The sequence below is a fragment of the Salmo salar genome, chromosome 29, assembly GCF_965601325.2.
Source record: "Salmo salar chromosome 29, fSalSal1, whole genome shotgun sequence".
Lineage (NCBI taxonomy): Eukaryota > Metazoa > Chordata > Actinopteri > Salmoniformes > Salmonidae > Salmo > Salmo salar.
Window position 1 is genome coordinate 16174837 of NC_138319.1, and position 18096 is coordinate 16192932.

The following is an 18096-nucleotide window of genomic DNA, read 5'->3' on the forward strand; positions in this document are numbered from 1 at the left end:
CTCATGTCCACATGAGCTTTACGTCTCGTGGCTATTTTCACTTCATTCTGTGTGAAAAATATGTCCTGATGGTTGAAGAGTTGTTTATTACAAAGCTGTTTATTAGAATAATTGTAGCAGCAACATGTTCCTGGTCAAAAGAACACCAATCCTTTTGTTTTCTATTTGGTAGTAAAACGTAGTTGTACACTGAGTCTATACACAGAGTCTATACATTGAGTCTATACACTAATTCTATACACTGTACTTTGCAAGATAAAATAGTCAAGACGCATGACACCATTGAGCTCAATTGAAGTGATTGTCTGTTAGATTTGATAAAGTACATATGCACACAACATACAAAAAAAGAAACATTATAAGCACTTAAGACTGACAAAGATACACCTTTCTTCCTATTGGATTTGAACACAGGGTTAAGAAGTCACCAGATATGCTGGTTATTGGGTTAGCTGACTAGTGATACATTCATAGTGGTTTGGTGTGGAACAACTTCCTGCGCAAAAAGGAATGTGTACAATGTAATGGTGAATATCTGTCTCCTTAAAGTTGATGAAATGAAGCACAAAAGAGAGACAACGGTAAAGAGAAGGCATTCGAAATGAATCTGTACCCAGTGCTCAATGTTATTGCATAGCAAACGTTACATCCGAAATGTGACATGTGAGAGGAATACCAAACAAGGTCTAATACATTGAAACATTTGCCTCATCTTAATACAGATAAATATGTTAAATACATTCCATGTGAGTGTACGCAAAGAACAGCATTATTAACCATGCAAATAACCTTAAAAAAATACACGTGGATATTGCACACCATTTCCAACTAGTCCTGACAACTCAGCCCTCTTCTTGGTCAACCCCAGAGCAGGAATTTAAACATATCCATTTGTCAGAAGGTGAATCCAGTGATCCCTCTCTCAGAAGAACCCGGGGTTCGTGTGCTCTATGACGCAGCGTCTGCAGTGGCGCCTAACGAATCGCAGTGCCTCCGACGACACCTCGCAGTCCTGTACGTTGAGCAGCTGCAAGTCGCAGCAGTTTGCGGCTATGGCCCGTAGACCTCGACCCGTCACGCTCTCGCACGCCCTCAGGCTCAGCCTCCTCAGGCCCTGGCAATACAGTGCCAGCTGCTCCAACCCGCTGTCTGACACTAACGGGCACTTGCCTACATCCAGGGACTTGAGCTTGGGGCAGCTCCTGGCCAAGTGTCCCAGGCCGTGGTCCGTGAGGCCCTCGCAGCCCCGCGCGTTCAGGTAGCGGAGCCGCGGGCAGTAGCGAGCCACGTAGCGCACCCCCACGTCTGTGATGCGGCTGCAGTGGGCCACACTCAGGTAGCGCAGGCAGCCCTCCAGGCGGGCCACCTCGCGCAGGCCGAAGTCCCCCACCAGGCGGCAGTCGCTGAGGCTGAGCTCCCTGACGGAGGGGCAGTGCAGAGCCAGGTGGCGCAGGGCTTCGTCAGTGAGACGCGTACAGCGCCGCAGGTAGAGGTGTGTGAGGCGGGGGCAGTGGGAGGCAATGGTGCGGAGGCCCTGGTCCTCCAGGGAAAAACAGTCAGACATGTCCAGGTAGTGGATGGAGATCTGCTGGCCATGCAGCGGAGAGAGCTGGACTGAAGCCTCCTGGGTGAGGCTGATGCAGGTCACCTTGGAACAACCTGGAGGAAAATAAGGGTTATGGCTTATTACATAGACAGCAATGATTACCTCATGAATGACTACAAAAGCCATGTAATCATAACTAGTCTTGGTCTATAACTTCAAGCAATTTACATATTTTGTTGTCTGACCATTCTGTCTTAGTATACTAATACGCAATTTCCTTATAATTTGTACTAATGTTGCAGCTATGTGAGAAAAGACCACTTGAGGGTGCCAAAGTAGAACCTGCTATATTGCCTAACCATACTTCTTGAAAGACATGACCAAATTCAGAATACAAATAACACGTCAGGGAATCTTCATTTCATTATTCCTACAACCACGACCATTCAAGTCTATTTTCACAACAAAGGACTTTACTTCCTCATAGCACTGACTTTGCTTTGTCACCAAAGCCTAGTCAAGGTAAATGTTTTTTTTTTGTGCCACTTCCTTAATGAAAACACCAGACTAGCCCTCTTACTACTGTTAGGTAAAGGAGTCCTGCTTTCAAAGCTTAGTAGGTCTTTCCTCTCCCACTAGGGACCCAATGGCTGGAAGAGCTTCCATGCTCCTTTAATGTTTTTCCCAGCTTTGGGAGAAAACCAGGACTGAAATGAATTTCTCTTTAAGGAAAGTTCACAGATGTGTGTGATGCAGGGCCGGCCCGCACATTAGGCAAGATTAGGCAGCCGCCTAGGGCTGCAGATTGACAAGGGAGGCATTTTCCGAGCTAAACTGACCAAGATGCACCTCCAACAACACATAATACATCACACAATTCTGCTAAAAAAACAGTGATAATTTATCTCACCCAGTGGCGTATGGGCTATTTAGGTGAGCGTTGATGCAGCCCCATGATAAGCAGTGCCCACTTTGTAAAAAAAAAAAAAAAAAGGTCTAACATAAAGCTTGTATAACTACGGTACAAAGAGTATGTGGCATTTTCTGTAGCCTACAGTCTGGAAATTACATTTATGAAAATCTCATGAGACAGACACTTTTTACATCATGCACATTTCTCAGATCAAATAGCCAAGTGGTCACCAACCTTTTCTGAGACAAGATCCCTTTCGCAGTCAAAAAGCAAGCCGAGATCTACCGCTCCATACAAAAAAAAACATGACTTAAAAAAACGCAACATTAACCTAATAAAAACAGTTATGTAGGAATAAGGTTTGTGCAGTAGGCCTAATACATTATCACAGCATATTTGCTATATGCCTGGCCTGCCAATATTGTTCTTCTCAGACCATATTATATTTCAAACTCAAGCTTTGATAACAAAATAGATCAGTTGGTGTAGCACTTGCGAGGCACAGCTAAGCATTAATTGAAATAATAAATAAAAAAATGTTTTACTGGACTAATGCTACCTGCATCTGATGGTCATGGTGCTTTAAAGACAACTGGAAACTGAAAAAAAAATCTGAGGTCAAATCATGACATCAGTGATCTTCAGGTCGAAACGTTAGAGCTGTAGAAAGATGCCAGAGTTTCCAACTTGGAATTCTGAGTTGGATGACCGTTAACAATATTTTTCAGTGTCAGATCTAGTTTTTTTCAGAGTTCCCAGTTGTCTTGAATGCACTGAATTAGTCTCAGAGGAGGGAAGGAGAGAGCAGCAAAGGGTCCAACCTCTCATGGTCTCTGCTCTCTCCTTCCTTTCCTTTGGTAAGACTGACCAGAGAGAGGGTACACCGTCTTCCACCTGATGGCAAAACTTGGGTTGCACCGCATCAGCCTCGTGCAAAAATTAATGTTGTTCCTATGACCAGAGACAGTGAAATATTCCTCGATATTAAAATAGAGACAACGAAATGCTAATAATAATAAAAACACAGGGCTATCGATAGCCTACACTATCGATAGCTAGTCATTCATTGCAGCTGCAGCGCTGGCATGAACTCACTCAATACAGCAGCTCTTTACTGTATTCTTTGACAGTCTCTCTCTGGTCATTGTTTAAAAAGTTATTAAATCTTATATAGGCTAGTATCAAACTTTGCTGTGGCCGGGGTCATGGAAGCTCTAGGCACGGTGATGTGAGCTATTCGAATTGCCAGAGCAGTAAGCACATTCAATTTAGCCACAGATCTCCTGGTCCGTCCAGTAGGTGGAGTTTGTATTTTCAGACAAATTAAATGGTTCAAAATGGGAACACTGCCTACCCAGTGTGATCGCAATCGACCGGTTGGTGACCACTAAAACAGCTTAACCTGGTGCCCAATCAAATGAAAAATGTGCTTTGATTTGAATATGACATGTTAACAAACAATATATCCTAAAACAGGACAGTTCAAAGTAAAATGGACAATATGCAATGGAAAATTAAGCTACTCAGAACTGCTGCCCGGGAGTTTCACCCCGTGGGCTAAATTGTCATGATAACCAGTGGTATTTGTACATTTTTGACGAGCTGCGTCATAGCGAAAAACAAAATACTTCTGCATTTCTGCTGTGTAAACACATGGATTCTCATTGCAAATAGGCTTAGGATGACTCCTGATGAAGTTTGGTACCTGATGTAAAGCTTAATAAGCCAAATTGAACAGTCACAGGAATCAGGACTAATAAAGCAAAAAGCCTGTTTTATGGATGGGCATTCCTAAAATTCCATTGTGGGCCGACAATGACTTTACATTTTTTTAAATTGCATTATGATAACATTGTGACACCAGTAGGAGTAGTACATTTGGGGCAGCAGGTAGCCTAGTGGTTAGGTAACCTAGGGCAGATAACCTAAAGGTTGCTGGATCAAATCCCCGAGCTGTCAAGGAATCCCCGAGCTGACAAGGTAAAAATCTGTTGTTCTACCCCTGAACAAGGCAGTTAACCCACTATTCCCTGATAGGCTGTCACTGTAAATAAGAATTTGTTCTTAACTGACTTGCCTAGTTAAATAAAGACAAAAGAAGAAACACTAATGAGACATTTTAGATAAAATAGGATTTTCTGAAACGCAGGCCACATGTGTTCAAAACTAAGAAAATGAATTACAAAAGTGATATGGTTAATAATTTTGCTCACAATGTTATTTCCCTTCATTTAAATTGAGTAACACCAAGTGACATTGTGGAGCAATTTGCTTAACCTTAGTACTTTAAACAATGCATAAACAAAGTTTTTCAGTATAAAAGACTTGCATTATGTTTTATCATTCATAAACAGTTCAATTAAACAAAAACATGTATGATGTGTAACTATTTGTCATGTTAAAGTGTTTTTATGGTTGCAACGGCAAGGGACACAAATGCCAATGCAAATCAATAACGACCCGTATAATAACCGCAGGAAACTGGGCATTCCTCTGATATACGATGTGAAAAACAATAGGAATATGTGTGAAGCATTTGCATAAAAGTTGATTCTTCACTCATTCAGAGTCTCCAACCACTTCTGAACTGAACTGGTCCACAACCTCCCATGGTTACCTGAGACGTTGAGGTGCTCCAGGTTGGGGCAACAGGAAACCACCTCGAACACGGCCTCGTTGGAGATGTTGTAGCAGCCGGTCACCTCTAGGCGGCGCAGCTCCGGGCAACACTGAGCCACTGCATGCAGCCCCCGGTCAGTGAGCCTCCGGCAGCCGCTGGCCACTACTGTCTCCAGGGTCAGACACACGTTGGGGGTGTCCTGACACAGCCGGTGGGTCAGCACCCTCAGGGCACGGTCGGCATGGAGCAGCTCGCCTGTCAGACGCACGGTGCTCCACAGGCGCGGGTCCCACGCCAGGTTGTACCAGTGTCGGCACACCCGTGCACAGCAGCACAGCTGATTGGTGGGAAGGTGAGAGAAGATCTGCAGGAGGGCATGATCAGGGAGGAGGTCGATGGGGGTGTAGTGTTGGCCTTTAGATTGGCGGGAGCGGGTCTGGGTGCCTGGCTGGGGGTGCACCATGGCGACGGTCTCTGCAGAGCCAGAGGGGGAGGTGGACTCATGGCCATTGATGGATAGGGCTGGGGAGGAGAGGGAAGTGGACTTTGTGGGCAGGATGAGGCCAGGGCTGGGGGTGCTCAATGTCCGTGTGCTGCGGTCTGAGTCTGAGAGCAAGAGAGAGAGAGAGAGAGAGAGAGAGAGAAAGAGAGAGAGAGAGAGAGAGAGAGAGAGAGAGAGAGAGAGAGAGAGAAAGAGAGAGAGAAATAGAGAGAAAACAATCAGAAGCATAGTTCACGCTACCATAGAGATGTCACATCAGAGACATTTTGCAGCCTGAGAAATATAAAAAATATCCCACACGCAAGTCATTAGCCATTTTTCCTCTCTTCGCCATAATCTCATTGTCAAGAAACATATGTTCGTTGTTGTAGAACACTTTGTATTACCATATTTACACTTTGAAAATGGTGCAGTCCATTTGATATTGTTCAAAGCTCCAGCCATGAGAGAAAGGCATCAAATGTGGTACCTATCAACTGGCTTTTATTAAAGCTTTCGGCACAGATGGTGCCATGCAGTCTTCAATCATCAATGAATAACACAAACTATAGGGTTACCATGGATCTCATTATCTTGTTTTGGGATGTTTGTGTGAGAATGAAGTGTCAAGTTTATCTTGCATGCACTTGTACAATGGTCACAGGGCCTTTTCATCAGATAAACTTGCTCTGTTCAAAGGCAGCGGTTAGGGAGTTTGGTGCTGTGGTCGGCGTTGTATGGTTGGCCATATGTAAACACTGAGGCCCCTCCAGACTGCAGATGTGCGCTGAGTGCCGCCGTGTCGAGGGAAGGAGGGAGTCGTAAGAAGCTGCAAGCTGGATCCCATCATCGTGGCGTGAGAGAGGAGGATTCCCCCATCTCTTTTTTTGGCCCTGGAATTGGATCTGATTCCTGAGAGCGACCCATCACACTGGGACACGGAGTGCTCTCCTCCGATGCTATCACCATCTCCTCATAACCCCTCAAAGCGGCCCGTCCCTACTCAAAGGGTTTGTACAGAGTGATTGTAATCATTGAAAGAAGTCGCTAAGCATGATGTCACCTCGCCGTCCCGGTGTGGGAGAGTGGAATCATTATCAGCTAAAAACAGAAAGAATCTAAATTGCATACTTCTTGCATCCTCTCTCCTCACCTCCTCAAAAATCCAATGGAGGAGAAGGTCAGAGGGGAGGGACCTCTGGCTTTCTCATCCAGTGGGTTTTGAGAGGGAGACAAGTAGAGAGGAAAGATGAAGCGAGGAGTATGCAATTGAGATATTCCCTTAATATGAATCCTCTGACTGGGACACAGACACAATTGCGTGATAAGTGTGAGGAGGGGGAAATATGACAGTGTATAAATCTCATCTCCTACACAAATATAAAAACACCGGAGAGTGTGGGAAACATTTTCACCATTTGATACCCCATGATTATAAATGGTTTCCCGAAAGTCCAACAAATGATGAGTTTTGGATGATCCACCTATATGGGGCATATTGGGGTTATGGCTAGACTTTGGTTCTTTATGAGGGGGAACAACCCTGATAAAAAGCTGCAGCTCGTTGCACGATGTAGTGGGATGTCTAAAATCAAGCTTCCAGCCTACTGCATTCAAGAAAAGTCTCTACAGTGTAATATATCATGCAGGTATACAAATAGATTAAAGCATTGGGTATGTCCAAATGTGGAGGGGATTTAGAGAGAAAATGGGAACAGACAGATAGACTGATAATGTCTGTCAGTTATGTAGATTTATTTATGTAGATTTATAGATTTTCAGAGACAGAGCACACTGTTTCTACATAATGTATGTCTGTTGCTGCATGACAAACGAACATTGACCCCGCTAATGCCTGTTAGTTAGATTTATTTATGTAGATTTATAGATTTTCAGAGACAGAGCACACTGTTTCTACATAATGTATGTCTGTTGCTGCATGACAAACGAACATTGACCCCGCAAATGCCTGTTAGTTAGATTTGTGTGCGAGCAGAGCACAGACGGGCGGACAGACTGACAGACAGCGACCCTCCTAAAGTTTGTCACGTAGATTTGTATTCCAGACCTGACCTGAGATCAGACTCCTCCTGACCAGGTTGTGATGACATACCCAGACTCAGGCCCTCTGGGGAACATGATACAAGACTACAACACAAAGTGAAAAAATATGTTGACTCAACACTCACAGAGGCTTCAGAAAACAACTAAAAAACCATCATCTCTGCCATATAGAATGGCTTAGAGAAAATGTAAAAATGTGTATAGAAAATAACACTGCCTGGAGGACTAGGGAGAAGAACCCTAGTTGTGGAAATGATTATGAAAATCCTTAGTCTTATTCCTTTATTTCTTTTAGATTAGTATGAACACATCATGCATGCGGTCAAATTATGCAAAACACATCTCATTCAGTGTTGGAGCTTTCGGGTTGCGGGTCGGGGGTTCTCAAGAACTAGTGCTGGCCTTGGTCTGCATTTAAATGCTTTGCCCATTCTCATACTGGGTGGTCCATTCATAGTGGGTTCCACTTGATGCACTACATGACCAAAAGTATGTGGGCATTAATATCTTGGGTGTTAATATGGAGTTGGTCCCCTATTTGCTGCTATAACAGCCTCCCCTCTGCTGGGAAGGCTTTCCACAAGATATTGGAACATTGCAGCAGGGACTTGCTTCTATTCAACAACAAGAACATTAGTGAGGTCAGGCACTGATGTTGGGCGATTAGGCCTGGCTCGCAGTCGGCATTCCAATTCATCCCAAAGGTGTTCGATGGGGTTGAGGTCAGAGCTCTGTGCAGGCCAGTCAAGTTATTCCACACCGATCTCGACAAACCATTTTTGTATAGACCTCGCTTTCGGCACAGGGGCATTGTCATGCTGAAACAGCAAACCAAATCAAACTTTATTGGTCACATACACATGGTTAGCAGATTTTAATGTGAGTGTAGCGAAATGCTTGTGATTCTAGATCCAACAGTGCAGTAATATCTAACAAGTAATCTAACAATTCCCAAACAACTACCGAATACACACAAATCTAACAATTGCCCAACAACTACCTAATACACACAAATATAAAGGGGTGAATGAGAATATGTACATATAAGTACAGTTGAAGTCAGAAGTTTATATACACATTAGCCAAATACATTGAAACTCAGTTTTTCACAATTCCTGACATTTAATCCTAGTAAAATTTCCCTGTCTTAGGTCAGTTAAGATCACCACTTTATTTTAAGAATGTGAAATGTCAGAATAATAGTAGAGAGAATGATTTATTTCAGCTTTTATTTCTTTCATCACATTCCCAGTGGGTCAGAAGTTTACATACACTCAATTAGTACTACGTAGCATTGCCTTTAAATTGTTTAACTTGGGTCAAACGTTTCAGGTAGCCTTCCACAAGCTTCCCACAATAAGTTGGGTGAATTTTGGCCCATTACTCCTGACAGGGCTGTTTCATCCGACCAGTGGACATTTCTCCAAAAAGTACGATCTTTGTCCCGATGTGCAGTTGCAAACCGTAGTCTGGCTTTTTATGGCGGTTTTGGAGCAGTGGCTTCTTCCTTGCTGAGCGGCCTTTCAGGTTATGTCGATATAGGACTTGTTTTACTATGGATATAGACACTTTTGTACCCGTTTCCTCCAGCATCTTCGCAAGGTCCTTTGCTGTTGTTCTGGGATTGATTTGCACTTTTCGCACCAAAGTACGTTCATCTCTAGGAGACAGAAGGTGTCTCCTTCCTGAGTGGTATGACGGCTGCGTGGTCCCATGGTGTTTATACTTGCGTACTATTGTTTGTACAGATGAATGTGGTAGCTTCAGGCATTTGGAAATTGCTCCCAAGGATGAACCAGACTTGTGGAGGTCTACAATTTGTAGTCAAGCAAAGAGGCACTGAGTTTGAAGGTAGGCCTTGAAATACATCCACAGGTACACCTCCAATTGACTCAAATGATGTCAATTAGCCTATCAGAAGCTTCTAAAGCCATGACATAATTTTCTGGAATTTTCCAAGCTGTTTAAAGGCACAGTCAACTTAGTGTATGTAAACTTCTGACCCACTGGAATTGTGATACAGTGAATTATAAGTGAAATAATGTCTGTAAACAATTGTTAGAAAAATGACTTGTGTCATGCATCCTAACCGACTTGCCAAAACTATAGTTTGTGATCAAGAAATGTGTGGAGTGTTTGAAAAATGAATTTTAATGACTCCAACCTAAGTGTCTGTAAACATTCGACTTCAACTGTACATATGCCATTCATTTTGATGGATGAACAAGCCTTAGTTTCATCATCCAAATCCTAACTGATACTATGGATTTTGCATGCAGGAGACATGGCCAGCTGCCACTGGACAAGGAGCAACATCCAAATTCCGTAATTACATGTCACTCACTGATCATAAGAGCATTCCAAACCCAGAGAATCACAGTGCTCCTAATTAGGCTACATTTTCCCCATAGCTCCTATCCACACTTTCACGCAGCTGGTGGGAAAAGTTAAATGAAGACAGCTTTTCTTTTCTTTTGATTCACTCTATTTTGAGTCTGAGCACCTGGGTTTCTTTTGGAGGATACACAGCTAAGTCTCTTTGCTCTCTGTAAGAGACAAAAGGTATCAACTTAGGCTCATGCCAACTAGTTGATTGAGCCAACTGCAAGTACAGCGGTAGTTCAAATCTTTTCAAAACCGAACGGTTTTGAAACCCTCTCTACTTTTACTGTTTGCTGAAGAAACAAAAACTTCAGCCGTCTTGATCATTTTGTAACTTTAATTGAAAACAAGAGTTTTACGAGAAACTGTTGAGTCCAACCTCAGCATCAGTCAAGCCTCGGTAGCCAGAGCATGACTCATAAAAGTTTAACTTTCATCGGCGGTTCTATGCATCGGAAGGAATAGATCCTTGAAGTGTCTTCAAAGCCCTTCACTTCCATCCCAATGGTGAGACAAACACGTACTGCCATTAAAAAACATGCAGACACTGCTTTTGCCAGTCCAAGTTCAGTATTATTCTAATGGAAACCAGCATGCTGGGCTAATAAACCAAGTTAGATTTCAGACATACACAAATATGCAGACAAACATAACACATAAATCCAGTCAAAACAAATGACCTGAAATATAAAACACCCAAGTTCATCGGGTAAAAAAATGTAAAAGAAATAAACACAAACTTGAAAAGTATTGATTACTCTTTTGTGTGATGTGTGTGAAATGCTATTGGCTAAAGAACTATCCTTTGTCCCCTTTTGAATGAACTCCTTCCTACCATATGTTTTTATCAATCATGGTAGTTCAACACGACAGTGTAATCACATTTGATGTTTCTGTATTACTTGCAAACCTGTAATTAAAAGGACATATCTCACCCAGCTGATTACTCTAGACATGAATTTACAAGGGGTACAGATGGTGCAAGATTCCTTTAGTTTGAGACATCAGAGAGAAAGTAGTCAAACATCTGGTATTTAACATGCACAAACTATTTTAGGGGGAAAAATGAAAGAGAAACTGATGTATTTTAAGTGTGCAACCACAGCAAGGCATGTTGGGCTAAAATAATTCCCCACTGATACCCAAACCAATGATGATCCATATAAAATGACCCATATAGTCCTCAGCCATAATAATAAAGATGATCAGATAGTCGTTTTGTGCATCATAAACTCAACAGAAGTTGAAAAAAGGTAGAGTGAAGAATGAGAGGGAGAGGAGAGAAGACAACTATGAGGACAACAACAAGGAGAAGCAGGTGGCCATTTATTGGGATGACTCATGTACTGGAGGCAGCTCTGCAGGGTAGTCACTAGCTGGGACAGCCACAAAGTAATACAATCTGATTTTAAATCTAACCATAACCTTAACCCCACTGCTGTTCTTATGCCTAACCCTAATCTTAAATTAAGACCAAAAAGCACATTTTTGTTTTCTTGCATTTATATGATATATAGACAATTTTGACTTTGCAGCTGGCCCATCTAGTGGAAATCCCTCAGCTCTGTCTCCAGGTCAAGATTCATCCTAATAAACTAGATACAGGAATAAAAAAGAGAGAGGGCGAAAGATAAATTGGCAAAAGATGCCACAGACTTAACCGAAGCCTGAGAGAAGTGTTCAGGCTGGGTCAATCCAGACCTCAACGCAGTCCAGCAGTACACCAAAGAGCTCTTTTCAAGAACACTGCAAGAGCTTCCATGACTCTAGCTCTTGCCAGTGGGCTAATGCTACAGTGTCTGGCAAGACAGTCCAATTCATTACCTCAGTGCCATTACTCCTGTGACAAGTTCTTTCCCATCGGTCTTTTCCACTGTGGTTGTTTTGCCAAGAAAAGGGGGTGGGTTATGTGAGAAAGTCAATGACACTCATTTCTAAATCCTAACTGACAGTGAATAGGACATCGTCTAGTCCCTTTTCCAAATCAACCTAGGAAAAACTGTATCACAAAGAAACCAGCACATACAGTGCCTTCAGAAAGTATTCACACCCTTTGACCTTTTCCACATTTTGTTGTGTTACAGCCTGAATAAAAAATGTATTGAATTGAGATGTTGTGTCACTGGCCTACATACAATACACCATAATGACAAAGTGGAATTATGTTTTTAGACATTTTTATGAAAAACTGAAATGTCTTGAGCCAATAAGTATTCAACCCCTTTGTTATGGCAGGCCTAAATAAGTTCAGGAGTAAAATTGTGCTTAACAAGTCACATAATAAGTTGCATAGACTCACTCTGTGTGCAATAATAGTGTTTAACATGATTTTTGAATGACTACCTCATCTCTGTACCCCACACATACAACTATCTGTAAAGTCCCTCGGTCGTGCAGTGAATTTCAAACACAGATTCAAACAGAAAGAGCAGGAAATTTTTCCCTATTGATACATGGGTAAAAACTAAAAAGCAGACATGGAATATCCCTTTGAGCATGGTAAGGTTATTAATTATACTTTGGATGGTGTATCGATACACCTACTGTAGTCACTACAAAGATACAGGTGTCCTTTCTAACTCAGTTGTCGGAGAGGAAGGAAACCGCTCAGGGATTTCACCATGAGGCCAATGGTGATTTTAAAACCGTTACAGAGTTTAATGGCTTTGATAAGCGAAAACTGAGGATGGATCAACAACATTGTAGTGACTTCATAATACCAAACTAAATGACAGAGTGAAAAGAAGGAAACCTGTACAGAATAAAACATATTACAAAACATGCATCCTGTTTGCAATTTGGCACTAAATTAAAACTGCAAAAAATGTGGCAAAGAAATGTACGTTATATCCTGAATATAATGTGTTATGTTTGGGGCAAATCCAACACAATACATCAATGAGTACCACCTTTCATATTTTCAAGCATGGCTGCATCATCCTAACAACAGTCAGAGGTCACTAAGCGCAACATAGCTTCAGCGTGTAAATCAGCTAGAAAGATGTGTCGGCATCGAGTAATTGTCTCTGGCCCCCTCCCAGTTAGGGGGAGTGATGAGCTCTACAGCAGAATCTCACAACTCAATCGCTGGTTGAAAACTGTTTTCTGCCCCTCCCAAAAGATAGAATTTGTAGATAATTGGCCCTCTTTCTGGGACTCACCCACAAACAGGACCAAGCCTGGCTTGTTGAGGAGTGATGGACTCCATCCTAGCTGGAGGGGTGCTCTCATCTTATCTACGAACATAGACAGGGCTCTAACTCCCCTAACTCCACAATGAAATAGGGTGCAGGCCAGGCAGCAGGCTGTTAGCCAGCCTGCCAGCTTAGTGGAGTCTGCCACTAGCACAGTCAGTGTAGTCAGCTCAGCTATCCCCATTGAGACCGTGTCTGTGCCTTGACCTTGGTTGGGCAAAACTAAACATGGCGGTGTTCGCCCTAGCAATCTCACTAGAATAAAGACCTCCTCCATTCCTGACATTATTGAAAGAGATTGTGATACCTCACATCTCAAAATAGGGCTACTTAATGTTAGATCCCTCACTTCAAAGGCAGTTATAGTCAATGAACTAATCACTGATAATAATCTTGATGTGATTGGCCTAACTGAAACATGGCTTAGGCCTGATGAATTTACTGTGTTAAATGAGGCCTCACCTCCTGGTTACACTAGTGACCATATCCCCCGTGCATCCCGCAAAGGCGGAGGTGTTGCTAACATTTACGATAGCAAATTTCAATTTACTTTTGAGCTTCTAGTCATGAAATCTATGCAGCCTACTCAATCACTTTTTATAGCTACTGTTTACAGGCCTCCTGGGCAATATACAGCGTTCCTCACTGAGTTCCCTGAACTCCTATCAGACATTGTAGTCATACCAGATAATATTCTACGTTTTGGTGACTTTAATATTCACATGGAAAAGTCCACAGACCCACTCCAAAAGGCTTTCGGAGCCATCATCGTGTCACAGCTGTCGTGGAAGAGAGAATGGGACCAAAACGCAGCGGGTTGCATGCTCAACATATTTATTATAAAAAATGCGAACACCACAGAAAAACAATAAACAAACTAACGACAGGAACAGAGCAGCAGGCTCAACAAAAGCAGTGCTCTCAAACAACTACCCACAAGTGACAAACCAAAACACACACCTATTTATAGGACTCTCAAGAGGCAACTAGAAACACCTGCCTCCAATTGAGAGTCCAGCACCCAACCTTAACATAGAAAAACTACCCTACAATATACACATAGAAATACAAACATAGACCAGTGACCAAAAAACCCGTAATACATAAATAAACTACCCTCTGCCACGTCCTGACCAAACTACAATAACAAAATATTCTCTATACTGGTCAGGACGTGACACATCGACTCAGTGGATTTTGTCCAGCATGTCTCTGGACCTACTCACTGCCACAGTCATACACTGGACCTAGTTTTGTCCCATGGAATAAATGTTGTGGATCTTCATGTTTTTCCTCATAATCCTGGACTATCGGACCACCATTTTATTACATTTGCAATCGCAACAAATAATCTGCTCAGACCCCAACCAAGGAGCATCAAAAGTCATGCTATAAATTCTCAGATAACCCAAAGATTCCTTGATGCCCTTCCGGACTCCCTCTGCCTACCCAAGGACGTCAGAGGACAAAAATCAGTTAACCTCCCTGGGCAAGGTGGGACGTTTGGTTTTCGGCGAAAGCACATTTTGCAATATTCTGAGTACATAGCCATCACGGCTAGCTAATTTGACACCCACCAAGTTTGGCCCTCACCAAACTCAGATTTACTATAAGAAAAATTGGATTACCTTTGCTGTTCTTCGTCAGAATGCACTCCCAGGACTTCTAGTTCAACAACAAATGTTGTTTTGGTTCCAAATAATCCATAGTTATATTCAAATACCTCCGTTTTGTTCGTGCGTTCAGGTCAGTATCCGAAGGGTGAAGCGCGAGCGCATTTCGTGACAAAAAATGTCAAAATATTCCATTACCGTACTTCGAAGCATGTCAAACGCTGCTTAAAATAAATTTTTATGCTATTGTTCTCGTAAAATAGCAATAATATTCCAACCGGGCGACATTGTATTCATTCAAAGGCTGAAAGAAAAAAATGGAGAATTCACATGAACGCACATCTCCAGTGTCACTGTTCTCAGCCTGACCACTCACAAAATCTCCTGCTGTTTTTCGCCCAGAGACAGGAGAGACGTCATTCCACTTTCTGGCGCCTTCTGGGAGCCAATGGAAGCCTTAGAAAATGTCACGTTACAGCACAGATGCTGTATTTTCGATAGAGATGCCACAGAAGGAGAACAAATTGTCAGACAGGGCACTTCCTGTATGGAATCTTCTCAGGTTTTGGCCTGCCATATGAGTTCTGTTATACTCACAGACACCATTCAAACAGTTTTAGAAACTTTAGAGTGTTTTCTATCCAAATCTACCAATTATATGCATATTCTCGTTTCTGGGCAAGGGTAGTAACCAGTTTAAATCGGGTATGTTTTTTATCCGGCCATGCAAATACTGCCCCCTAGCCCCAACAGGTTAACCACCTAACTGAGGAACTCAATTTAACCTTGCGCAATACCCTAGATGTAGTTGCAGCCCTAAAAACTAAAAACATTTGTCATAAGAAACTAGCTCCCTGGTATACAGAAAATATACGAGCTCTGAAGCAGGCTTCCAGAAAATTGGAACGGAAATGGCGCCACACCAAACTGAAAGTCTTCCAACTTGCTTGGAAAGACAGTACCGTGCAGTATCGAAGAGCCCTCACTGCTGCTCGATCATCCTATTTTTCCAACTTAATTGAGGAAAATAAGAACAATCCGAAATTTATTTTTGATACTGTCGCAAAGCTAACTAAAAAGCAGCATTCCCCAAGAGAGGATGGCTTTCACTTCAGCAGTAATAAATTCATGAACTTCTTTGAGGAAAAGATCATGATCATTAGAAAGCAAATTACGGACTCCTCTTTAACCTGTTAGGGCTAGGGGGCAGTATTTACACGGCCGGATAAAAAACGTACCCGATTTAAATCTGCGTATTCCTCCAAAGCTCAGTTGTCCTGAGTCTGCACAACTCTGCCAGGACCTAGGATCAAGGGAGACACTCAAGTGTTTTAGTACTATATCTCTTGACACAATGATGAAAATAATCATGGCCTCTAAACCTTCAAGCTGCATACTGGACCCTATTCCAACTAAACTACTGAAAGAGCTGCTTCCTGTGCTTGGCCCTCCTATGTTGAACATAATAGACGGCTCTCTATCCACCGGATGTGTACCAAACTCACTAAAAGTGGCAGTAATAAAGCCTCTCTTGAAAAAGCCAAACCTTGACCCAGAAAATATAAAAAACTATCGGCCTATATCGAATCTTCCATTCCTCGCAACATTTTTAGAAAAAGCTGTTGCGCAGCAACTCACTGCCTTCCTCAAGACAAACAATATATACGAAATGCTTCAGTCTGGTTTTAGATGCCATCATAGCACTGAGACTGCACTTGTGAAGGTGGTAAATGACCTTTTAATGGCGTCAGACCAAGGATCTGCATCTGTCCTCGTGCTCCTAGACCTTACTGCTGCTTTTGATACCATCGATCACCACATTCTTTTGGAGAGATTGGAAACCCAAATGTCTACACGGACAAGTTCTGGCCTGGTTTAGATCTTATCTGTCGGAAAGATATCAGTTTGTCTCTGTGAATGGTTTGTCCTCTGACAAATCAACTGTAAATTTCGGTGTTCCTCAAGGTTCCGTTTTAGGACCACTATTGTTTTCACTATATATTTTACCTCTTGGGGATGTCATTCGAAAACATAATGTTAACTTTCACTGCTATGCGGATGACACACAGCTGTACATTTCAATGAAACATGGTGAAGCCCCAAAATTGCCCTCGCTAGAAGCCTGTGTTTCAGACATAAGGAAGTAGTTGGCTGCAAACGTTCTACTTTTAAACTCGGACAAAACAGAGATGCATGTTCTAGGTCCCAAGAAACAAAGAGATCTTCTGTTGAATCTGACAATTAATCTTGATGGTTGTACAGTCGTCTCAAATAAAACTGTGAAGGACCTCGGCGTTACTCTGGACCCTGATCTCTCTTTTGACGACCATATCAAGACTGTTTCAAGAACAGCTTTTTTCCATCTACGTAACATTGCAAAAATCAGAAACTTTCTGTCCAAAAATGATGCAGAAAAATGTATCCATGCTTTTGTTACTTCTAAGTTAGACTACTGCAATGCTCTACTTTACGGCTACCCGGATAAAGCACTAAATAAACTTCAGTTAGTGCTAAATACGGCTGCTAGAATCCTGACTAGAACCAAAAAATGTGATCATATAACTCCAGTGCTAGCCTCCCTACACTGGCTTCCTGTTAAGGCAAGGGCTGATTTCAAGGTTTTACTGCTAACCTACAAAGCATTACATGGGCTTGCTCCTACCTATCTTTCCGATATGGCCCTGCCGTACATACCTACACTTACGCTACGGTCACAAGACGCAGGCGTCCTAATTGTCCCTAGAATTTCTAAGCAAACAGCTGGAGGCATGGCTTTCTCCTATAGAGCTCAATTTTTATGGAATGGTCTGCCTACCCATGTGAGAGACGCAGACTCGGTCTCAACCTTTAAGTCTTTACTGAAGACTCATCTCTTCAGTAGGTCCTATGATTGAGTGTAGTCTGCCCCAGGAGTGTGAAGGTGAACGGAAAGGCTCTGGAGCAACGAACCACCCTTGCTGTCTCTGCCTGGCCGGATCCCCTCTCTCCACTGGGATTCTCTTTCTCTAACCCTATTACAGGGGCTGAGTCACTGGCTTACTGGTGCTCTTCCATGCCGTCCCTAGGAGCGGTGTGTCACTTGAGTGAGTTGAGTCACTGACGTGGTCTTCCTGTCTGGGTTGGCTCCCCCCTTGGGTTGTGCCGTGGCGGAGATCTTTGTGGGCTATACTCGTAAGTTGGTGGTTGAAGATATCCCTCTAGTGGTGTGGGGGCTGTGCTTTGGCAAAGTGGGTGGGGTTATATCCTGCCTGTTTGGCCCTGTCCGGGGTTATCATCGGATGGG

At 42.7% G+C, this 18096-nt stretch overlaps 1 protein-coding gene across 1 annotated transcript in view; it reads right to left on the minus strand.

Annotated features, from left to right (window-relative positions):
• Positions 1–288: 288 nt before the first annotated feature.
• LOC106590201 (F-box/LRR-repeat protein 7) overlaps positions 289–18096 on the minus strand; it is a 46585-nt gene continuing 28777 nt past the window's right edge. Inside the window, exons 3-4 of the mRNA XM_014180957.3 lie at positions 5077–5685; positions 289–1659 (exon numbers count right to left, since the gene is read on the minus strand). Of these exons, the coding sequence (XP_014036432.2) occupies positions 923–1659; positions 5077–5685 (1346 nt within the window). The 3' untranslated portion in view covers positions 289–922. The remainder of the gene's footprint in view (positions 1660–5076; positions 5686–18096) is intronic.